We start from the raw sequence: 25347 nt of genomic DNA on the forward strand, positions 1-25347 counted from the left end.
TAGTAGAAAAATCACAAAAAAAAAGAATGAAGAAATCCAAAGAAAGTCAAAAAGTTAGGTGGGACACCATGAAGTGTAACAACTTATGTGTGATTGTAATTCCAGAACAGGAAGAAACAAAAGTATAAATATTGCATGAGACCAATATTGTAAAAATTTAAGAATAGGTTTCTTAAAATTATCTACGAAAGGAGGGAAAATGATTCTTGGGCTAGAGGGTTGTTGTTGTTGTTAAGTGCCGTCGAGTCGGTTCCGACCCATAGCGACCCAGTACAGGGTTTCCGAAGGGTGTAAATCCTTACGGGAGTAGAAAGCCTCATCTTTCTCCCGCGGAGCGGCTGGTAGTTTCAAACCGCTGACCTTGGAAGGTTCGCAGCCCGATTCGTAACCACTATGCTACCAGAGCTCCTTTGGCTAGAGGGTAGCAAACGTTAACAAGGAAGACAGGGCAGGCAATATACAACAAGAGGGAGGTTAGCAGAGAAATGAACGAAGCTATTGGGAGACACAGGAAATAATACAGAAGTTAAAGTGAATAGAAGTAAATATTGTTAATGGATGGTACATGGACGGTATTGCAAGGAGGGTATTGCTATCATTGTAATGAAGCAAAGTATATGATTTGCTGAATGTAAAACTGATGATTTGTTCTGTAAATCTTTATTCAATTCACAGTATTTTTTTTTTTTTTTTAAATAAATAAAAGTTGCTATGAACATTAGTATGTAAGTCTTTGCACAAACATATGCTGTCTTTCTCCTGGGTAGAATCACTGGATCATGAAAGTGTGTTATTCAGCTTTTTAAGAAGCTGCCAAACTGAGTTCCAAAGTGTTTTTGTTCTTAGGTGTTGTCAAGTTGGTTCCAACTCATAGTGACCAATGTACAACAGAATAAAACACTACCAAATCTTGTGCCAGCTCACAAACATTGCTGTTTTCAGCACACTGCTGCAGTTATTCGGTCAACCTATCTTGTTATTTAGGGTCCTCATTTTGCTGGTCATTTACTTACCAGTCATGAGATCCTCCTAATATCATGTCCAAAGTATGTGAGACTAAGTCTCACTATTCTTGTTTCTGAGGAGCATTCTGACTCTATTTCTCCCAAGAAAGATTTCCAAGGGAATATTCAACAGTATTCATCAACCATAATTCAAAGGCATCAATTCTTTGTCTTCCTTATTCATTGTCTAACTTTCACATGCATATGAAGCAACTGAAAATACCGTGAGTTAGGTTGTTGCTTTTGTTGTTAGGTACCATCAAGTCGGTTCCAACCCACAGTGACCCCCTGTACGGTTTTCTGAGTAGTGGTTGGTGAGCTTGACCCACTAACCTTTTTGTTCAAACTGACTTTGGAGTCCAGCACATTAACGCACAGCTCCACACTAGGACTCTGTGAGTTAGGCTATGCACACACCTTTTAGTCCTCAAAGTAGCAACTTTGCTTTTTAACAGTTTAGAGAGGTGTTTTGTGGCAGATTTGCCCAATGTAATAAGTTTATAATTTCTTGACTACTCTTGCATGGCCATTGATTGTGAAGCCAGGTAAAATGAAATTCTTGAAAACTTCCATTTTTTAAAATTGATGTTGCTTACTGGTCCAGTTGTAAGGGTTTTTGTTCTTTTAATGATGATGGGTAATAAATATAGAAGGTTGTAGTCTTTGATCTTCATCACTAAGTGCTTCAAGACTTCTTTATTGTCAGCAAGCAAGGTCATCTGCATACTGCAGGTTGCCAAAGACTCTTCCTTCAATCCTGATGCTGTGTTATTCTGGTATTTTACATTATCAACCAAGATCCGTTTGACCTCAACAATGATACCCATTTTTCCATATCCTCTTCTGAGTCCAGCTTGAACTGTCAATTTCATGTTGATATATTTCTGTAACTGTTTTTTAATTATCTTCTGTAAAATTTTACTTCCATGTGATACTAATGATATTATTTGGTAATTTCCATATTCCACTTTCCTTGGAATTGGTACAAATATGAATCTCTTCTAGTCAGTTGGCCAGGTAGCTATCTTCCAAATTTCTTGACATAAAGGAGTGAGTGCTTCCAGCATTGCATCTATTTGCTGAAATATCTCAATTGATATTTTGGCAGTTTGGATAAAAACAAATTATGGCTAACATTACGAAGACTAGGAATTCTAAAACACTTAACTGTGCTCATGTAAAACCTGTACATAGAAGAGGAGGCAGTAGTCTAACAGTGTAAGGGGATACTTCACTCTGTTCCAAAGTAGGTTTATCATTTTACATTCCCTCCAGCAGTACATAAATCCTAGTTCTTCCTCATCCTTGCCATTTGGTATGGTCTTTTTAATTTTAGCCATATTAATAGGTGTGTGAGGGAGCCTATGATGGACTTAATTTATATTTTCTAATGACTAATGATGAGCATCTTTTAATACACTTGACTTGCATGCTGTGTTTGTTTATACTTGACATTATCTCATGACGTGTTCTTCAAATTTTTGGCCCATTTATAAAAAATTTTTTAATATAATTGAGTGTTGAAGTTCTTTCAGAATACAAAAGTTGTGTATCAGATGTATTCTGATTAAAAGATTTCAGATAAATGCTTTGCAAATATTTTATTCCAGTCTGAGGCTAGTCTTTTTATATCCCTGTAACTTTTGAAGTACACACTGTCTTTATGCTCAATGCAGATTTCTAATGCACAGCATAAAAGGTTTTGCTATTTTGTCTTTGCTTGTCACGCAATCTTTGTTTTTATATGTTTACAACACTTAATATGGTTAGATTTAAGCCTGTTATCTTGCTATTTGTTTTGTTTCCTCATCTTTTTCTGCCTTCCTTTGGATTAATGGTATCCTTCTTACTCCATTTTATCTATATTTTCTTATTAGCTATAATCCCTTGTTTTATTATTTCAATGAATTTAAAGGTCATCAGTTTCACTATTCTTTTCAACCAAAATTCTTCATCTGCTGCTAGATCTAACATATTTCTCAGCTAAACAAACCTAGTTTGAAACTTGCAATTCAGTGAATTACTTCATACAGGTTTTTTTATGCATAGTCTTTATAACTCTCACCACACATTTTTTTCCCTGATGGGTCGGGGAAAGAGAATGGGGGAGAAAAGATGCTGATAGGATCATATGATTTAGTTGTGAATGGTTGTTAATAGGGTTAGCTTGTTATTCTAAAAACCTGAAATTCTAATGTGGCTACAAAATATGTCATCTTAGAAGTCAGAATGGGGATTTTCACTACCATCAAGTAAAAGGAGCCGGACATGGACTGCATCTTCTGAACCCTGAGAACACTGTGCATTGAACTTCCTTGACCCAGGGAAGGACAGAAAGCAGTGACACTGGAAGAGAGGCAGGAGTGGTAAAGGAGAAGCAACACCAGACAAAGTGGGTCCCAGTTCATGGAGCAAGTAAAGCTGAGTGCCTTTGTGAAAGAGGCTCAGTTGTGGAGTGGGGTCCTCCAAGCACTTAACTAGGGAACAAACAAGGTTTACTAACCCATGGAGCTAGGGCTGAGTGCCTCTGGCCTGGTGCTTTATTGGAGGGAAGTGCCCTTTGGGTACTTATCAACACCACTAAAAGAGTAACACTATCTAAGCAGAGCAGAGCCAGAGAAAGGCCTGCATGATGGCATGGCTGGGAAAAGCTGTCCTGACCCAAGACTGTGACCTAAGCATTTCTGATCCTAAATGGTAACCTACTAACTTCCCTAATTAACTCAGTAACTGTGAGTATGGTGTCTGAGTTGCATGGCCACTGAAATGAATTATTGAACCCAACTGAGTAAAAAGTGCTGTGGGAAGAAGGATGGTTATTATCAAATTTGGAATTGAAGGTTGTTGACATGTCTGACCTCAGCCTTATAAGAATCAGCCTTGGACTGATGCTGATTCTTTTTCATTATCTTGTGAAGTAAGAATCCAGACAATGCCCTAGTGCCTTTTTTGTTTTTATTTCAAATCTTTCATGTCTTTACTTAATTTGTGAACACTTACAATACAGCTTTAATGATTATTATCGTTTGCTAACTTCTGACAGTCCTTGGTTTGCTTCAATTGCTTTTTTTTTTTTTCCTCCCCATTACTTGCTGCATTTAACTGCTTCTCTGCATTCTTGGTAACTTTTTAAATCAAATTCCAGACACTGAATTTCATGTTGTTGGGTGCTACATATTTTTTAATAATCTATTCTTGACCTTTCTTCTGGAGCAGGGTATTACTTGGAAATGTTTTATTTCTTTTAACTCGTACTTTACAAATTTGCTAGGCAGGATCAGAGCAACATTTATTCCAGGGCTAATTATTCTTTACTACTAAGGCAAAGAGGCAACTCTGAAGCAAGACCATTTTTTCTTCTGTTTAGTCCCAGATAATCAATAAAGTTTTCCAGACTGATGACTATGAAGAGACAATATCTGTAGCCTTTATGAGCTGTCAGGCATGGCTATATGGAATTCACTCACATAGTTCTTTCTCCAGTCTGGGTAACTTGCTCACACACATGCATTGATCAGAACTCTGCTAATTATTCCAGGGAAGACCTTTGTGCAACTTTCTCTCTGTTAAGTTCTCTATTATGCAGTACTTTGTTCTGCAAACTCAATTCACTTTGTTCTTCTCCAGGACTCTCAGCTATGACTCCTCATCTCAAGAAATATGCCGGCTACTCACATGAATTCTTTCTCTGTGCTTCATGGCTTGGAAACCTCTCTCAAGGTAGTTAAGTGTGGACAATCATAGGTTTCCTAAGGATTAGTGACCATTGTTGCCATAAGTCCAATGCATTAAAATTTTTTCCTTATATCTTAGGTGTTTAAAAAAAAAATTATTGGGGGGGTGGGATCTTTTGCTTTATTTACTTACATAACATCATTTCAAGTGAGACAATAAATCTGGTTCCTATTACTGTTATCTTGGCAAGCAGTTGTTGTTAAGTGCCGTCGAGTTGATCCTGATCCATAGCAACCCTGTATAGGGTTTCCGAGGAGTGGCTGGTAAGCTTGAACTGCCAACCTTGCAGTACAAGCACCTATATCATGTTTAACTTCTAGTTGCTTTTTAATAATCTTTATCAAAACCAAATTAGTCTACAAAAATGATGAGGCATTATATTAATCATCTAGTGCTGCTATAACAGAAATACCACAAGTGGGTGGCTTTAATGAACAGTAATTTATTTTCTCACAGCTAAGGCGGCTAGAAATCTGTCTTCAGGGCACTGGCTCTATAGGAATATTTTACTCTCTGTGTGGGCAAAGGAGGGATGTCCCCGTCTCTATTCTCCTCCTGTTTATTGGTTCCTTGGAAATCTCTATATGGTTTAGCATCTATCTTCCCCCATCTGTTTCCTTAATCTGCTTCTTGTATTCTCAAAAGATTTATTCAAAACACACCCTGTTAAGTGTCATCGAGTTAGTTCCAATTTATAGGGACCCTATGCACAACAGAACAAACATGGCCTGGTCCTGCGCCATCCTCATATACGCTGTCATGTCTGAGCCCATTGTTGCAGTCACTGTGTCAATCCATCTTGTTGGAAATCTTTTTGGCTGACTCTACTTTGCCAAGCACCTCAGTCCTCAAAGTGATATCTTTACCCTTTAACATTTTAAAGGAGCTCTTTTGCAACAAATTTGTCTAATGCAATATGCTGCTTGTTTTAACTGGTGCTTCCATTATGGTTGACCATTCCTAAATGGGATTATAACCATAGGTATGTTGTTGTTGTCAAGTGCCACTGACTAGGTTCTGACTCACAGCGAGCTTAGTACAGAAAATCCTGTATGGGGTTTCCAAGGAGTGGCTAGTGTGTTTGAACCACTTGGTAACTTGAGGTTAGCAATCCAGTGCTTATAGTACAGCACAACACCATGACCTCACTATAGGAACTGTGGTGGCTGTGTACCGTCCAGTCAGTCTGACTCACAGTGACCCTGTATAGGGTTAAAAAAGCTGTAAATCTTCATGGCAGCAGAAAGCTTCATCTTTCTCCTGTGGAGTGCCTGGTAGACTCAAACTGCTGACTTTTCGATGAGCAGTCCAGCTGGTAATCCACTATGCTACCAGGCTCCTCACTACAGGAATAACACATGTTTTGAGGGAACACAATTCACTCCATTACAACTTTAGATAATGTTGTTAAGTGCCGTCGAGTCGGTTCCGACCCATAGCGACCCTGTACAGGGTTTCCGAGGGTATAAATCTTCATGGGAGTAGAAAGCCTCATCTTTCTCCCGCGGAGCAGCTGGTAGTTTCGAACCGCTGACCTTAAAGTTCGCAACCCGATTCATAACCACTATGCTACCAGAGCTCCTTTAGATAATAGAAGGCATTAAAGTTCAATTATTTAAGGTAGTAAATTTATAAATTCTGATGGTAATCTTTATAAGAAATAAAGAAATAACCATAAGGTCTATTAAGATACGAAATGATAATGTTCACTGTTGCCTAATCAGTGATCAAATATTTATAAGAATCAAGGCCATTAATTTTACTGATTTATGTTGGCATGACAGAATTTTAATCAAAACAACAAGTAGATGCAGACTTTTAAAAAGAGACTTTTTAGTTTAAGTTTTTCTTCTTCTTTCTTTTTTTTTTTTAAAGGAAAGCTAACGCACTTTTGCTTTGGAGAAAGCAAAGTTGCTGACAGCAAATGAGGGAAAACAAAAATACAAGTGAAAGAATAAGACTATTCCCAAACCGGCACTAAAATATTTAGGAAACAAGCAGTATTTCCAACCCTATGTAAGTGCTAGACACTGTTACACATTATCTTCTCAGACCATTTCCAAGCCTTAAGCTGAAACGCATAAACAAACCAATTTTATTAAAACCTAAAAATGTAAGAATGATATTTTCAGAAATTCAATAGTTAAATAGAAAATTGTTGTTAGGTGTCATCAAGTCAGTTCCAAATCATAGCAACCTAGTATAGAGTTTCCAAGAAGCAGCTGGTTGGTTTGAACTGTCAAATCTTGTGATCCACAGCCCAGTGTTGATCCTATGCTTTTCTTAAGTATTTTAATTGTCTTCAAATCTGAACTATCTTTTTTAAGTAGCTCAAATAGAAAATATTCCAAAGGCAATACAAAGAACAATTTGTATAGTACTTCATTTAAGTTTATAGACTTGTTAGTAAAATGCCTCTTAGGATTAATTTCAGTGATGAAATACATAATGTTTACATTTAGCATTTTCCAATCACAAATAAAATATAACAAATTATTACTGCTAAGAAATTAGCATGACATTTTCATAAAGTTTTTCTTGTAAACTTTTAAGAATAATGCTGTTTAGATAATATAGTTCTAGATCAAAGATAAAATAATTCAAAATTTCCAGAAATCGCTCAAATTTCACCTATCTTTTCTCTATGCTATGAATTCAGTTTAGCAAATAGACAGAAATTTGAGTAAGTCACCAAGTGGGCTGACTTGTCAATGTATGTGTTTGTATTTTTTATACGTCTATATCTGGGCTGCAAGGTCAGTTTGAACCACAAATCAGTGATTCAAACTCACCAGTCGCTCCTTAAAAACCCTATTCAGGGTTGCTATGAGTCGGAATCGACTAGACGGCACATTAACAACAACTACACACACACACACACACACACACACACACACACACATCAAGGAACCCTGGTAGTATTTGTTGTTGTTGTTATGTGCCATGGAGTCGGTTCTGACTCATAGTGACCCTGCACAGGGTTTCCAAGGCTGTTAATCTTTACGGGAGCATAGTGGGTTACAAATTGGACTGCTAACTGTATAGTGAGTACTTCGAATTTACCAGTTGCTCCATGGAAGAAAGATGATTTACAGCCTCACAAACACTATATAGGGTCACTATGAGTCGGAACTGTCTCCATGGCACACCACCACCACTACCAACAAATATATACTAGGCAGCATTTTGTTCTATTGAACATAGGGTAGCTGTGATTTGGAACATACCCATTAGCACCTAATAACTAAAACATCCATCCATCCAGCTCTAGAGCTATATATAAAATGTTGGTAATAAAATATAAATGATAGATTTTCAAAGCATTAATCATGCTAGAATATAAATTAGGTCATCAAAACAAAATCTGTTCATTTATTATTTGTTTTATTTTAACATTTTCTAGTGAGAGTTCCTAAATGACACAAATGGTCAAATATTAGGCTACTAACCAAAAGGTTCAAGCCCACTAGACTTCCAAAAAAGAGGCCTAGCAACCTGCTTCCAAAAAGTCAAGCCATGAAAACCGTATGGAGTACAGCACTACTATGGAAACCATTGAGTCACAGGAGAGAGGAATGACGCCGTTAAGCTCTCCAAAATGCTATTTTTATATACTGTGTATAGACTGTTAGTTCCACATTCCTTGTTTTTTTATACTTAGTATCCTTTTGGTTCTTTTAGTCAATTTGGCCTAATAATTGATTTATATGCACGAGATAAAAAGAACATGAAATGGTTTAAAAGAGTTCAGAGCAGTAGTTCTCAATCTTGACTAAACCTCAGAACTACTTGACAACTTTTAAAATAAGTATTAACGCCTAAGCCCTCTCCCTCTCATACTATGAACATATTAGCAGGAGGAACTAATCCCTGGAGAAGTACATCATGCTTGGTAAAGTGGAGGGTCAGTGAAAAAGAGGAAGACCCCCAATAAGATGCATTACAAAGTGGTAGCAGCAGTGGGCTCCAATATAACAATGATTGCAAGGCCAGTGCAAGGACTGAGCAGTGTTGAGTTGTTGTGCAAAGGGTCACTATGAGTAGGATATGACTCAACAGCACCTAACAACAACCACGCCCTCTCCCCACATGAATTAAATCATATTTTAAAGGGAAAGGGCAGCGGGAAGCAACATGGACATCAGTATTTTTCTAAGAAGTTTCCCCAGGATGCGTGCTTTCAGATTACAAACCACTGACTTTGAGACTTTCTGATATTTTTGTAGCTTCCCTAGCCCTATGAACCACTATTATAGACGATCACCATACAATCCATAATACTGTCTTTCCTGTTTCTATGCTGTGCTATTAAAAGATATAATTATATAACAAAGGTCCAATATTCTATACTTTTGAAAAAACAAAGGTCATGCACTAGCACATCATGTTTTTGAAACAAAAGCCTTTTTTTGGAGGTACCTCTCAAAAACAGATTAAAGATACCTGAAAATTACAGTAAGATATATGCTACTGGGTATGTGTTCTTATAAAGGGGAATAAAGATTGATTTAAAACTATTTTACAGTTTGAATTTCCATGAAATACTTATTCTTTTCCATATGCTCTAACTAGCGCAAATTACATCTCCTTGATTTACATGATCTCATTTCCGTATTATCCCTCTGTATGCCAGTTCATAAAATCCTCAAGAACCATACACAAACAGTACAAACTAATTCAATATTTCAAGTTATTTGGGGTTTCCATAAGATAACAGCTTTCTATATAAATCAAGCTTGAGGACATTTTAAGTTGCATACGACCTAATTACTTACTTTGTCTGCAGCTGCTAACAAGTTGTCAGCCATTTTGTCAAGGTTCGGGGCTTTCCCTGTGTAAATGAATCTCATCATTTCTTTAAAAACCTCAGGATCTACATCATGTATTTCCACTCGATTCTGTGATTAGAAAAAAAGGTAGTATTTAAAGAACACACAAATAAACCAGTGACTCTTTGGCAGTAATTTAAAATCCTCAAAACTGTACTAAACTACTTTACAACTCAAATGTCAAATTAGAGATATTTCTCAACCTTATAAACATAGTGCAGTGAGCAGGTCTAGTAGGAGAGGCACATACTGCATGAGACATGGGGGCTATGACCAACTGAAAAAGTCAGGCCAAGCACTGCCTTATGGGAAAATGAGCCCCAATCCCTCAACTTAAAGCAGTTAAATTTTTTTTGTTTTTTTTAAAGCCAAACAAAACAATTCAGATTTTGGTATCTCAAGAAGATGAGGGCAGTTAACTTTTTCTAAGATATTGTAACACACGGTTCTATTTCCAACATTAAACAAAAGTAGGGCCAGGAATTGCAAAACACTGTCTTTTGCCAAAATGGCATGCTTTCTTCTTGTTGTTGTTAGGTGCTGTTGAGTCGGTTCCGACTCATAGCAACCTTATGCCAACAGAACAAAACACTGCCCGATCCTGCACCAACCTCACAATCATTGTCAGCCATGACTAGTCTACCAGTTTGCTGTACTGTGGTGGCTTAAGTGTTGTTGTGAAGCTGGAAGCTATAACACCAGTATAGAAATACAAAATGGCGGACATGTTTCAGCTGAGCTTCTAGACTAAGACAGACTAGGAAGAAAGAGTAGCAGACCACTTCCGAATGTTTAGCCACTGAAAACTTTATAAATAGCAGTGGATCCCTGACACATAGCAGCAGAATGTCTACCTGAATTGAGGCATATTCAAGTCCAAAGAAGGAAAGTTACTTTTTGTTCTTTGTCACTAGTTTAAAATTCCTTCCTGGGAAATAATAATCCCACTAAATAATCCCAAACTTTTCTGATCCTTGCTGCCATTAAATTCTGACATCAATGATACCTCCCCAATTAGAAGTTTATCATAGCATTTGCCAATACCAATCATCAGAGGAAAGAACACAGTTATTTTATCATGGCACAAGACCTCTTTAAAGTGTTCAAGAGCAAAGATGTGAGTTTGAGGACTAAAAGTGTACCTGACCTAAACCATGATATTTTCAACAGCCTCATATGCATGTGAAAACTGGACAATGAATAAGGAAGACTGTAGAAAATTTGATGCATTTAAGTTATGGGGCTGGAGAAAAATATTAAAAACACCATGGATTTACAAAATAACAACGAATCTGTTGGAAGAAGTACAATCAGAATGCTCCCTAGAAGCCAGGATAGTCAGACTTCATCTTTCAACTTAGGACATATTAGCAGGAGGGACCAGCCCCTTGAGAAGGACCATCATGCTTGGTCAGCAAAAAAGAGGGAGACCCCCAACGGGATGGATTGGCACAGTGGCAGCAGCCCTGGACTGAAGTGCAGCAGCAATTTTGAAGACGGAGCAGGACAATGTAATGTTTCATTCTGCTGTGCCAAGGGTTGCTATGGGTCAGAAAATACTCGAGGGCACCTAACAACTAGTTCTGTGGAAAGGACAAGGCGAGTCCAAAGAAAAAGCTCTATAGTTATTCAGAAGGACATTATGCAACCAGCAGAGACTAAGCCTCTAATCTAATCTGACTACAATTCAAAATGATAGGTGAAAGAGATATCTGAAGAAATCAAGGTAAGTCTTCTTTAGTTATGAAAAGACTATAAGGTATTTTTTATTTCTAGAAAAAAATTCCAGAATCAACCCACAAAGTCTAGAAATGGGGAACATACATTTTAACCATAAACCTCTTAGACAGTTACGGCCCAGAACAATCCTTTTGGATAACTTTAGCCATTATGGTGGCATTAAAATAACTGTTACTTGGAATAGTTACTGACTATCCACATTGGGCTACATCTATTATTCTATTGTAAGAACACAGGCTTTCCATCTTCTGTTTATTTCTAAATTTCCCCCCTTATAGTAGTATGACAACGAGACTTTCCTGTTACTTTAAAAATTCATATTCTGTTACTCTAAACTTAAACAAATGAAATATTAGCCTTTGAACTATGTTTACCTTTTTGCTTTCTTCCATTTCATGTTCAAACATTGCACTAAAAACTGGGGAACGAGCTGTAACAAAATTGAGTATCATTATTTAATGAACAAGTTTATAGAAAAAAATATTCTCTTTTACTCAAAAGTAAAAAGTACCTGCAAGCACAGATTTATGAGCTTTAAATTCTTGTCCTCTTAGAAAAAAGCTGCAATCTGTAAATCTTGCATTTTCCCAAAGATTACCTAAATCTTCTGCTAGATGACATTCAGGTACTTTTAAAGTATTTGTATTAGTATGTCCTGATATATTTATTGAATCTTGGACCACACTGACCTAAAAAACAAAGGACAGCAAGAAAAACACAATTATAAACTGCTATCAATAATCGGTTATGGAATATATCCCTATGTTTATGTTTAAAATCATTTAAAAAATTCAAAGTACTTTTGATAAAAAATCCCATTATCTGGAAACTGAGATTGAGGATACTATTTAAAGGAGAGAAATGAGATAAAGAAAAATTAGAAACAAAGTAGATTTGTTTCAATAGTGACATACTATGTAACTAAGTAGCTTAACAATTGAATGAAATGTTTATTATGTTGTTGTTTGTTGTTAGGTGCCATCGAGCTGGCACCGACTTATGGCAACCCTATTCACAACAGAATGAAACACTGCCAGATCCTGGGCCAAACTCACTACTGTTCCCACACTTGAGCCCATAGATGCTGCCACTTGCCAATCCATCTCATTGGGGGTCTTCCTCTTCCTCGCTGACCCTTCAGCTTACCAAACATGTTTATCTTTCTCCAGTGACTGTTCCCTCCTGACAATATATTCGAAGTATGAGAGATGAAGTTTGGCCATCCTGGCTTCCAAGGAGCATTCTGGCTGCACTTCTTCCAACACAGATCTGTTGGTTCTTTTAGCAGCCCATGGCACTTTCAATATTCTCCTCCAACACCATTAACTCAAATTCATCAATTCTTCTATGGTCTTCCTATTCACTGTCCAGATTTTGCATGTACATGAGGTTACTGAAAATACCATGGCTTTGTCCTGAAGCACCTTAGCCCTGAAGCTGACATTTTTGCTCTTCAACACTTTAAAAAGGTCCTGTGCAGCACGTTTGCGTAATTCAATACATCGTTTGATTTCTTGGCTGCTGTTTTCATGAGTGTTGATAGTTGACCCAAGAAGAATGATGTCCTTGACAACTTTGATCTTTTCTCTGTTGATAAGAATGTTGTTTATTGGTCCAGTGGTGAGGATTTTTGTTTTCTTTACATTGAGATGCAATCCATACCGAAAGCTGTGCTCTTTGATCTTCATCAGTAAGTATTTTAAGTCCTCTTTACTTACAGCAAGCCAAGGTTGAATCATCTGCATCTCACAGGTTGCATTTTAATGAGTCTTCCTCCAATCCTGATGCCACATTTTTCTTCATATAATCCAGTTTATAGGATTATTATAGCATTATAAAAATTATTTCTCAGCAAAATTAATGTCATGATGTAAGTTCAAATGCAAATAGGGAAAAGACATTTACAGTTAACTATTTACAGTTAACTGTGCAAAATACAATGATTAGTTAAAGTAGACCAAACCCTAATATGCTAACACATAAAGTAAAATAATACAACCCAGTAGAAAATATTTTGAGAATATTAATTCTCAGAGGTCCCCATTTATCTTAATGTACAAGCATGTATCTTGTATGAATTAGTGAACACTTCTAAACAAAAACTGTATTTGTATAGAAATCATGTAATTCAATAACCATGTTTTATTAAAAAAAAAAAAAAGTAAAGTGCCTTAAATCACACTATTGTTATGGGGATGTAAGATAAACATTGGACTGCTGAACCAAAATGTTGGTGGTTCAAACACATCAATTCCTTCTCAGTACCCTATACAGGGTCACTATGTGTCCTAACTAACACAATGGCACTTACCAACATCAACACAAATCAAAGGAAGTTTGTAAAGGAAGACTGGACCTGTGTCTCCAGATTCCTTTTTAGGGTTGTATATATTGTGGCACTGTAGGGTAAGCACTGAACCACAGGTCGGTTTGAACTGCAAGGTCAGCCATTCCTTGGAAATCGTATACAGGATCACTATGAGTCTGAACTGACTCGAAGACTCTTAACAACAACAACAAACTGCACAATACTTCTTGGCAACATTTTTAAAATATCAATTTTATTACTTTAATACAACTATGATTCATGAAATATTTATTATAGTAAACTTCTGAAATATTTTTCTAAATATGGGAGCTAAGATATCATGTACATAAATAAATATACCAATAAACATTCTCCTGTCCTAGTGAGTTTTTAATCTAGTTGTATCTAAAATTTTAATAACTGTAAAACAAGTTTCCAAAACCTCACACCTAACTGCCCTACCATACATGACAACTAATGATACACAAACCAAAATTGTGGGTGTCGATATACAGGGTCCAGTCAGGATTGTTTTTGATTATATACATATTTATTAACAGCGGCACTGCTCTTGAAATACATAAAAATTAGGAACTGGACTTAATTAATCACCTGCATAAAGTAAGTACTAGAGTTGTAAAAGTGTGAACCTATATTTAATTTTCAAAGTATAAGGTCTCTATGGAGTTCTGATGTTGTGCTGCGGGTTAATTTTCTGGACTGCAAATTAGTTTGAATCACAAGGTCAATGGTTCAAGCTTACCTGCCGGTCCTTGAAAACCCTACAAAGGGTTGTTATGAGTCAGAATAGACTCAACAGCACTTAACAATTACAAGAATAACAACGTCTCTATATAAAGAGCCCTGGGAGCATTGATGGGTTGCATATTGGGCTGCTAATTGCAAGGTTAGCAGTTCATATCCACCAGCTGCTCCGTGAAACAAAGAGGAGACTTTCTGATCCTGTAAATATTTACAGCCTTGGAAACTCTATACAAGGTTACTATGAGTGGGAACTGACTCCACTGCACACCATCACCACTAGGGTCTCTATGAGTCAGAACCAAGTTGATGGCATCTAACAAAAAATATTTAATTTAAGAAGGAATTATTTATTATCTATTAACCAACCTGTCGTGGTGCTGTAGGATAAGCCCTGGAAAGCCAACCTCAAAGTAAGTGGCACAAATTCACCAGCCATTCCTTGGAAACGCTATACAGGGTAGCTATGAGTCAAAATCAACTAGATGGCACTTAACAACAACAGCCTAACTAAAAAAAATTTATTTAACCTGAAAAATTTGGACCAAATCAAGTGACAGAAGAAACAAACAAATTTAAAAAAGGAAACAGACTTATTATCAGGCATGTTGTTTTTAAGTGTTATCAAGTCGCTTCTGACTGACTCATAGCGACCCTGTATAGGGTTTCTGTGCTTTTAAAATTTTTGTGGAATCAGAAAACCTCATTTTTCTCCAGCAGAGCAGCACTAGGTGGGCTTGAAACGTGGACCTAGTGGATGACAATCTAGTGCTTATCATATGGAGCCACCATGCTCCCATTATCAGGTATATTCTTGTTACGTTCCACCAAGGTGATTTGGACTCAGAGTGACCCTGTATAGGATTTTCCAAGGAGCAGTTGGTGGGTTTGAAATGCTGACCTTATTGTTTGAAGTCCAATGCTGATCCTATAACACCACACCAGGAATCTAATTATCAGGTGGCACTGTAGGATCAGGAAACGACTGTGAATGACACGGTTGGCGGTTCAAACACACCAGCTATTCTTAGGTAAGTCGGATCCCTATGAGTTAATATTCTGAGGCTATCTGAATTGGGTGAAGGTTTACAGGCAAGATTACAATCCCCTCCTTTCCTCATATTCCTAAGGTTTTCAGTGACTAAATATTCAGAAGTAGTCTGCCTCTCCTTCTTCCTAGTCTGTCTTAGTCTGGAAGTTCAGCTAAAACCTGTCCACAATGGGTGATACCCTGCTGTATTTAAAATACTAGTGGTATAGCTTCCAGCATCACATACATCAACATGCAAGCCACCACAATAAGACATACTGACAGACGAATGGTAGGTATTTTGCATAAGTAATCATTCAAAAGTCTTTATATTACTGACATGTACATCTATATATGCACCTACAAACACACCCAAGAAACACAATGAACATTTCATACATAAAAGAGAATTTAAGGGACTATTATAAGCAGAAATTAATAATCTAATTAAGAATCAATATACACTTAATTTTGAGAACTATGTTCTTGATACCTGTGATTACAAAAAATGCAGTCTTAAATCAAAGTAAAAATTTTGTTTTCTCTAGTATGTATTTAAATACAGGTAAGAAACATCCACTTCAATGAACCTAAAATGAAAAATTCAGAAAAGAGGCTGACAGTCTCCCTGAGATTAAATTGAGTGTTTTTCCATTAAAAAAAAAAAAAAATGCCTATGTCTAGATTTCCTTCGATGCACAACTGTTTCTAATTTTAAAAATCAGTTTTTGTTTCAAACTGTTTCTGAAGGCTGAGAAATTACCAAAGCAGAATGGTATTACAATTGTGCTATTTGAATCAATTACCTAACCCCTACCGCCAATTAACTACAGTGAGAAATTTTTAATAATCCAACTTTACCGTTTTCTAGAATAATGGGTCCTAGACTTTATGAATTTCATAGAGATTATTCTTTAAAAAGTAAGTGACAGGAGCAGCACTGTCATCTTTTTACTTAAGGGTCTTTTGGTGCTGTAGGAGAAGCTCTGGACGGTGAACCAAAAATGTGGCAGTTCAAACCACCAGTTGCTCCTTGGAAACCCTGTACAGGGTTGCTATGAGTCAGAATTGACTTGACAGTACTTAACAACAAGTGGATATAGCAGCATTCACAGTCACAAGTCTTTTAAAACAGAAAGGCTATCATAGTAACATGAAAAAAAAAAACAGATGGAAAAAAAGATGTGCTCTTAAAACTGAATTAGTTTATTTAACTTTACCAAAAAGTGGTGTTGGTGGTGTGCCATGTAGTAGATTTCAACTCATAGTGACCCTGTATAGTGTTTCAGAGACCGTAAATCTTTACAGGAGCAGAAAGCCTCATCTTTCTCCCTTGGAGTGCCTCAACACATAACCTACTGTGCTACCAAGCCTCCTCCAAAAAATACAAATCATATGTATGTCATGTAAATGGTACGGGTCTGCAGACTCATTATTAATACATTTAGAATGATTTGATTTCAAAAGATAAGTTTATTTTAATAGTTTTGTGATTTTTCCAATGTATCCTTCAATTTCAGTTTTCCAATCACTTTGTGGGAGAGAGTGTGGAGATGTTTATACTGCTAGAGGTCTACTGATCTCTGTCTGGCCTATTGAAATAGTGTATGGAACTTGCAAGATTAAGGTAGATCTTGCACAAAAAGGGAAGCACCAAACTGCCTTACCTGTCTACAGCACCACTTGCAGGGGAGGGGGAGGAGGCAGTTCTTTAGGTAGGTACTCAGTGCAACGCTTCCTCCTCTTCTGCAAGCAGTGCAGGGAGGCGCTGAAGAAGGAAGGGGCATCCATGAGGATGGTAAAGAAATGACAGAGGGCAGGAGGAATATGTATTCAAAGTACTTTTTGCCCAGCTATCTAAATATGGTGTCTAGAGTGTAAATATCTAAAGCAATAAAAAGATGCATGTTTCGGGATACAAAAATGAATCAACCCAACTGAAAAATATTGTCATGAGTCTTTAATCAGAGTCATTAGGGTGTATAAATACAGCATATGAATAATAAAAATATTTTTTAAATATGTATCAAAAAAGGACCTCAATCTTAATTCTAAATTTCTTAGTCATCTAGGTTCCAATGATATATGCTAAAGAAAATATCTGTAAACACTATTTCAATTCTAAAAGAAGGGATATATTCTAAAGAGGTTCATTCATAAAAGATTTTTGCTGCATTTAATTTCTTTAAATTGGATTAAATGGCCTTTAAGATCCTTTAAATTATAACACATGATTTTTAAACTTTAAAACATTGACATTTAAGATAAGTGCTAAAATTCAGGGAGTTTCTGTAACAAAGATGCTAAAATTTTAAATAGCACATAAACTATATTTATTTAGAATGTCTGTACATTGACAACAAATGCTTCAATAGTCCGTCTCCAACCCCCCCCCCCCACCCATATTGTTTAAGGAGTCCTGGTTTAGCTCAGTGGGTTAATGTGCCAGATAGCAAAGCCGTTTGAATTGCAAGGTCAATGGTTCAAGCTCACCAGCTGCTCCTCAGAAACCCTATACAGAGTCGCTATGGGTTGGAACAGACTCAATGGCACTTAACAACAACAACATATTGTTTAAAGGTAAGTCGTATTCAGACACTTGTATGTGCTTTAGCAGCCAAATAACTGTATTCATAACAAATTTATTTTACAGTTCATTTAACTTGTCTAAGTGAAATAAGATTCATTTTATTTGCACTATGCAATCTCCAGGGCTGTCTTTCAATTATTATTATGACACAAAATAATTACATACAATATGTTGTAATCTTGCCAAAAAAACACATTTTCTGTAAATAGATTAAAGATATCTAAATAAGTAGTTAAGGAAACTATCATTCAAAGACACTCATCTGTCCACAATAACCTGTTAAAATCTAACACTGAGTTTATAGACTCGTGCGTAATATTGAATTGCAACCATTTTCCCTTTCACTGAAACTTAGCAATACATATTCTTTATAAGCTGTAGTAGTAAAATGTTGTGTTGTTGGTAAGTGCCATTGAATCAGTTCCAACTCAGTGATCTTTTATAGGGTTTCTAAGAAGCTGGAAGGTTTAAACTGCCAATCTTGCAGTTAACAGTCAAGTGCTTACCCTACAATGCCACACCAGGACCCCATTAGTAATATGCTTTTGTTAAGTGTCACCAAATCAGTTCTGACTTACAGTGAACCTGTATAGAGTTTCCGAGGAGCAACTGGTGGGTTTGAACTGCCAACCTTGTGGTTAGGAGGCTAGTGCATAATATAATAAATTACTTCAAAAAGAGTCTCAAAAATTTGTATAGCTAAAACTACTTAATGATAATAATGACTAAAGCAAATCAAAATTTCAAATTTTTAAGGAAAATCTTAAGTATAAACTATTTAATAAGGCAATGCTGCTACCTTTTAAAATATGATGTTTTGTGCATGTAAGTATACCTCTTAAGTTTGTCAACAGACACAGGCATCTCTTAAAATTTTGAGAAACTACTGATTAGAATAAAACACAAAAACCTGTTGTCATGGAGTTGATTCCGACTCATCGCCTTATGGGAAAGAACAACTGTTTGCACACCATTTCCAAGCTAACTGCTACATCTTTCTCCTGTGAAGTGGCAGGTGAGTTTGAACCACTGACTTTTTCAGTTAGCAGTCAGGCACTTTCATCATTGCACTATTAAGGATGCTTATGTCTTAGAATACTAGTATCTTAATTGGGTAAATTAAATTCAATTATTTCAATTCATAAAATCTTTCCCAATCTTTTTCAGGTACTTTTTCTTTGTTGTTAAGTATGGATTCACAGTGGTAAACTTTTATTAGAGTAGTAATTTTTAAAATGACCAATACGAATATGACAATATGTCAATTATTCTGGATGAAGAAGAAATGTAGAGCTTATCATATTTTCAAAAGGAAGAATTGTTTATTATAAGGTAGGATAACTGTAGGAACCATGGTGGCACAATGATTAACCACTCAGCTACTACACAAAAGGATGGCAGGTAAAACCCAACTGTTGCTCCATAAGAGAAAAAACCCTGGCAATCTGCCTTCTCATAAAGATCACAGCCGAGTAAACCCTAAGGGTCAGTAACTATGATTTGGAATTGACTTGAAGGTAGCACACATGCATTTCCACTTAAAAGCCAGAGATATGACCATATTTTTCTCAGTAATTAATTTTTTATTATAGCACTGTATTGATTTGTTAAGACACAACCTAGTCAGTTATTTCTAATCAAACATTTTCAAATAAACTTTACTATTAGACCAACTGGGGTCCTGGTGTGGTGCACTAGGATAAGCACTAGATTGCCAACATCGGTGGTTCAAACCCACCACCTGCTACCTGCTCCTTGGGAGACCCTATACAGGGTCATTGAGTCAGAACCTACTTGACAGTACTTAAGAACAATATACAAATTAATTTTTAAAATATATATCGTATCAGTACAATTTCTATATTTGATAAATCACTAAAGTTAACCATAGAGTTCCTTAAATGAAAAAGGTACTTACCTCACAAAATAATGTAAGCTTGTCATCTGGTAAAAGACCATTAGCTTCATCAAGCAAAAAATCCCTTCTAATGAATTTTTTAAAACCCCAGTCCTTCCCTTGTACAAATCGATAGGCTCTTTGGCTTTCTGGTGAGAAATAAAATATGTTTAAATCAAGCAAATATTAAACATTTTTCTTAATAGTAATACAGATTAATACAGTGTGCAAAAAAAGGGGTTGGCCAATACATCCATCATAAAAATTACAGCTATATGTGTTCATAAATGAACAGGTATTAATAGATCACACCACATTGCTACTCAAATTTGGCTATCATGAATAAGTTCAATTTGTGGGTATCTAAAAATATGAAAAGCCAGATCACATCTTATGAAGAAGGAACAAATCATTCTTAGCAAGTTAGGTCCTAGAAGACACTATAAGTAGAATCAAATACATTGGCATGAGAATCCTATTCAAACTATACATCTAATTTTCTGCTTCTCCTTTTAATAACAGATGCTTGCATTCACTATGATATCCTTTAAGCTTTCCTAGGATACTCATACTACTGATTTAAGTTTTAGTCAACTATAGGTAAACCCATAAAGTGGAGAAAAAGCTCATGTTCCCTAGCACTCATCTATCTTCAGACATTTATAATTCCTTCATGTCCCCCTCAAAATTTCACTGGAGTCTAAATCACACTTTAATACCTAACATGCCACATAACAACTATATACCCTCAAACAAGCAAAATAATAAATAGAAAGTGTTCACTATCTGATATACAAAGAATTAAATGGAGGTGAAAAACTAGTAATATGAAGGTAAGTAAAAAAGCATTGCTACTAGGGTTCCAATCCAAATGCATGGGTTTATTTCAAACAAAATATATTTAAACATGCCTCTGGTATCAGTATATAGCTGCAGACAAGGTTGCTCAGTAATACACTGCTCTTAGTTTCTTTAGGGTACCTTATAAAAATGTTTAAACTAAACAGTGGCTTCCAAGGGGATCTGCTGAGCCAGTTCAATTCAAGGCAGAGAGGTCAGCTCATAAGGTTATGATGACTGTTCTTTAGGATTCCAAAGGGATAATCTTGATAGATTTTCTCAAAGAACACATGACGATCCAAGAAGTTCATTATAAACAAGTTCAGTATGAAGAAGTTTTAAGAAAGCTGAAAACTGAGTTGGTGAGAAAAAGGTCAGGCAAGATGTGCCAAGGAATTTTTCTCATCACAACAATGCACCTGCTCATTCTTCTAGGGTAGCGAGGGCTGTCCTATAAGAATTTCATTGGGAAACCTTACATCTGCCCCTACATCCCTGATCTTGCCCCTTCAGACTTCCTTTTCTTGCCAAACTCAAAGAACATTGAAAAGGAACACAATCTGAGTGCAGAATTTTTCATTGGAAAGGTTAGAGATGGAAATACTGCCTTCAGAAGTATATAGATCTAGAGGTATGTCAAGGAATATTTTTACATTTTGATATTTTAATAAAGGTTATTATGATTTTGTAGCAACTTTTTGACTTACACACATAAGCCTAACTCTGAAACATACTATTATCTTAAAGGTGAGACAATGTGAAAATATGCATTACTGTGAAATGAAAGTATTATTTTTGAAAATGTGTGTAGTAGGTTTTCTGTGATTTGATGCATTTCCCTACTATGCACATGCTACACTTTTTACAATGCTCTTTATATTATGAAGTTCCAGATTACATAATTAAAGCTTGCTATATACTGTCGCTATAGGATCAGCACTGGACTTTGAACCACAAAGTTGGCAGTTTAAACCCACCAGATGCTCAGTGGAAATCCTATACAGGATTCACTATGAGTCATAACCATCTCAACAGTACTTACGAACAACAACAACATATGTGAAGCGCTGTGGGTTAATGTGCCAGACTACACAAGGTCTGCAAGGTCGGCGGTTCAAGCTCACTAGCTGATCCTCGGAAACCCTATACAGGGTCGCTATGGGTCAGAACTGACTGGATGGCACTTAACAAAAACATATGGTGACGCTGTAGGATCAGCACTGGACTGTGAGCCACAAGGTTGGCAGTTCAAACCCACCACCTGCTTAGTGGAAACCCTGTACAGGATTTGCTACGACTCAGGACCTTCTCAACAGCACTTTAGAGCAACAACAACATATGTGAATCTTAAATGAAATTTAATAGATCCTGTGACATAGGAAAACGGATTGTCTTCAAGTCCCTGCTTAGTTCACTGTTCAAAAAAATTCTACTGATATATCTATACAAAATATCAAGATATTCTATCTCCTTTTGCATTACTCTTCAGATTTTATTACCTGGCAAAAACAGTAAGGAAGGAAAGAAATATTCCTTGAACACCTATTATACACTAAGCATTGAACAAGATACACTGCCTGAACAGCAGTTATTTCTTCCAAAGTGATAAATGGCATGTTATTTTAGTGCATGAAATTACAATTTAAACACAAAGTCTTGTGAGGTCCAAGATTTAGTAAAACAACCAACTACATCTTCACTGGCATTCAAAGCTAATTACATACTGGCCAAATTACATTTTTCAAGGAAGCAAATTTTAGTGGGAAAAAATCAAATACCCCAATTTTCTTGGTACAAGTGCAGAAAAGTCACGTAACATAGTTACACAAAGACTTTCTTCACTCAGTTTGTTAAGTCACTTACCCATTGCTTTTGTTTCTTCCCTTTTAGCATTCAGAAGAGAAAATTTGAATTTTGCTCGAACTTCACTTTTTGGGCAGCTGACTAAAAGCAAATATAAGGACAAGTAGTCTTTACTTTCATCATCTAATCCCTTTGGGTTTACCCTCAGGCACCTAAAATAAAACAACAAGTTTACATGGAGGAATATAATACTTTTAGCTTTCAAAATAAAAGAGGCAATAATAAAATCATTCATTAAATTCATTCATTAAATAGTACTATAAAGAGCACTCCTGACAATCAATACACCCACAATTCTTCACAATTCTCTCTAGAATACTAGGAACTCATTATCAATCTAACATAAACTTAAATTAACATCCACTCAGGAACAACAATAAAACCATACAGCAGTTGATGTCACATAAAAAATAAGTTAACACAAAAATCTCACCATTTCATTTTGTCATTTGGGCCAGATGAAAATGTTGAACTTTTTAACACTTCACCCATTTCCTCCCGACAAAAACTGAAGTTATTAATGGTCCACATGTAGGAAAACTTTACCACTTTAACCTAAGAGATTTAGAAAAATAAATGATTTAATAAAATTTAAAAGATTTAATAAAAATCATTTAACAATGATGTCTTCTATGCTCTTTTATTTAAAAGTCATATTCTATGATCCACTTTTCTAGTACTTCTAATAACTACACACAGAATTTTCACAATAATATTTTTAAAATAGTATAAAATTTATAAGTGATGTAAAAAAGCAAGGCATTTTAACAGCATTTACCTGTGTATAACACCAGCTTTCTGCTATAGGACCAGCAGACATGTCTCCAAGTAGAGGCGAGGTGGGTTCCTGAGACATTGCCACTTTATTTGCAGTCTTTTAGGATTTATGCAGTATCCAACAAAATAAAGAACTTTACCTATAAAAAAAGTTCCATTTACTGATCAAAACAACTGACTGAAACCAAGAGGGAAAACATCTGAATAGTTATGAAACAATTATTTTTCCCAAATTAGATTATGAAACAGGTGATGGGGCAGAGAAGGTGGGGGAGGCTGTTGGTGCAACTCTTCCTCATGTCACCTGAAAGTTGCTTTTTCCTACTAGAGGCTGCAGTTCCAGGACCAGGGATGCAGTTGTGAGTACCAGAAGCAAAAGTGATTTCTCAGCAATATACTGTAACTACACCCAAGTCTGTATGCCAGAATTCCCAAAGGCCTGATGAAATGGATTCTATCATCCCACCAATCTGGCAAAACTGGAATTGAAAGTGAATAGTACCATACTGCCTGGTAGTTGAGATAATCCACTAATACTGTATCTGTGTAATCCTACCCAACATTAATGGGAGTGGATTTAGAAGGAAGCACTTGCTAGATTGGTCTTGCTACCAGAAATCTGGACTGGCACAGCAGCTGAACCTGATATTCCTCCCCAGAATGGAAATGTTTGGGTAAAAATAAATAACAAATGGAAGCAAAGAGAACTATTGATGAACTTGATCATATCAAATGAACATCTACAGCAGACGTGAATGGCAGATATGTTTGTAACCTCACCCTTAGGACTCTGTGCCATACTGAAGGACTTATTGTTAGTGACTGTTTTAGACTGGGAGGGGAAAATTAATCTTTCATATATGAAAAGGATATGGCTAGAAGAACCTGGGGGTGGCCAATAGTTTACTGAATTATTTATTATGTCTCTTCTAGTCATGTCTTTGTATCTTGCACCAAACAAATTTTCCTGATGGTTCTCCTTAAGAGAAAGCTGAGGAAGATGATGACAGATTGTATGGTTCCATTGTAACTGTTAACAGGGTTAATTGTGACTGTAAAAACTTGGAAATCCAACCAGGGGCTTGGCCAGTTTTGCTATCCTGCTGGATATAAAATGGTAGCGTGGTGGTTATGAAACGGGCTGCTAACTTCACAGTCAGCAGTTCGAAACTACCAGCTGTTCTGTGGAAGAAAGATGAGGCTTTTTGCTCCCGTAAAGATTTATAGTCTCGGAAACCCTGTGAGGGTCGCTATGAGTCGGAACCGACTCCACGCACATAACAACAACAATCTTGGTGATATGAGTTGGGTTGTGTGTTTCGTTGCCTGATAAGAGATGCTGTACCAATTTGGGTCACCATGTTGTATGTTACCAGATCAAGGAGCATACTTTAACCCACGAATTGCAACAATGTACGAAGAAACATCCATTAAACGCACATACCATGTTGCATGCGACCCTCAGGGTAATGGTTTGATAGAAAATTCAAAAGGGCAATAGAAAATTAAAATGGGGGGCGGAGCTAAATTTGCTGACCCATGGAGCTGAAGCTGAATGCAAACTGAGTTGAGGTTTACAGTAGAGTGAAGTGTCCTGACTTTTGTAAAGGCATAAAGGTCTCGCTCACACACCTTCATGAGTGTGTACTTAAACTCAACATGAGAAATGCAAAGGGAGGGTCACTGCTGGAGATTCCTATTGTTTTGGGGAGCAATATACCATCAACAAGAAGAACCATAAGTGTAATACATCATTTGGATCCCATGATCCCTATACACTGAACTTCCTCAGCCCAGGGACAGAATCTGTGACACCAGAGGAACAGCACAGGAGTAGCAAGAGTGGCAGAGGAGAAGAAGGAATAGAAATAAAAGCATGAGGCAGAGCAGTGGACTTCCTGGTCCATGGGGCAAGTAAAACTGAATGTCTTTGGGCAGGAGCTCATTTGCAAAGTGGGATGCCTATAGGCAG

At 36.5% G+C, this 25347-nt stretch overlaps 1 protein-coding gene across 2 annotated transcripts in view; it reads right to left on the reverse strand.

The window, feature by feature from the left end:
- SPOPL (speckle-type POZ protein-like) overlaps positions 1–23454 on the reverse strand; it is a 32230-nt gene extending 8776 nt beyond the window's left edge. For both annotated transcript variants that reach the window (XM_006834570.1, XM_006834571.1), the window contains exons 1-7: positions 23377–23454; positions 23032–23153; positions 22599–22750; positions 19917–20044; positions 11820–11997; positions 11683–11738; positions 9515–9637 (exon numbers count right to left, since the gene is read on the reverse strand). In XM_006834570.1, the coding sequence (XP_006834633.1) occupies positions 9515–9637; positions 11683–11738; positions 11820–11997; positions 19917–20044; positions 22599–22750; positions 23032–23153; positions 23377–23454 (837 nt within the window). The remainder of the gene's footprint in view (positions 1–9514; positions 9638–11682; positions 11739–11819; positions 11998–19916; positions 20045–22598; positions 22751–23031; positions 23154–23376) is intronic.
- Positions 23455–25347: the final 1893 nt, after the last annotated feature.

This window comes from Chrysochloris asiatica, unplaced genomic scaffold, assembly GCF_000296735.1.
Source record: "Chrysochloris asiatica unplaced genomic scaffold, ChrAsi1.0 scaffold00012, whole genome shotgun sequence".
Taxonomy (NCBI): domain Eukaryota; kingdom Metazoa; phylum Chordata; class Mammalia; order Afrosoricida; family Chrysochloridae; genus Chrysochloris; species Chrysochloris asiatica.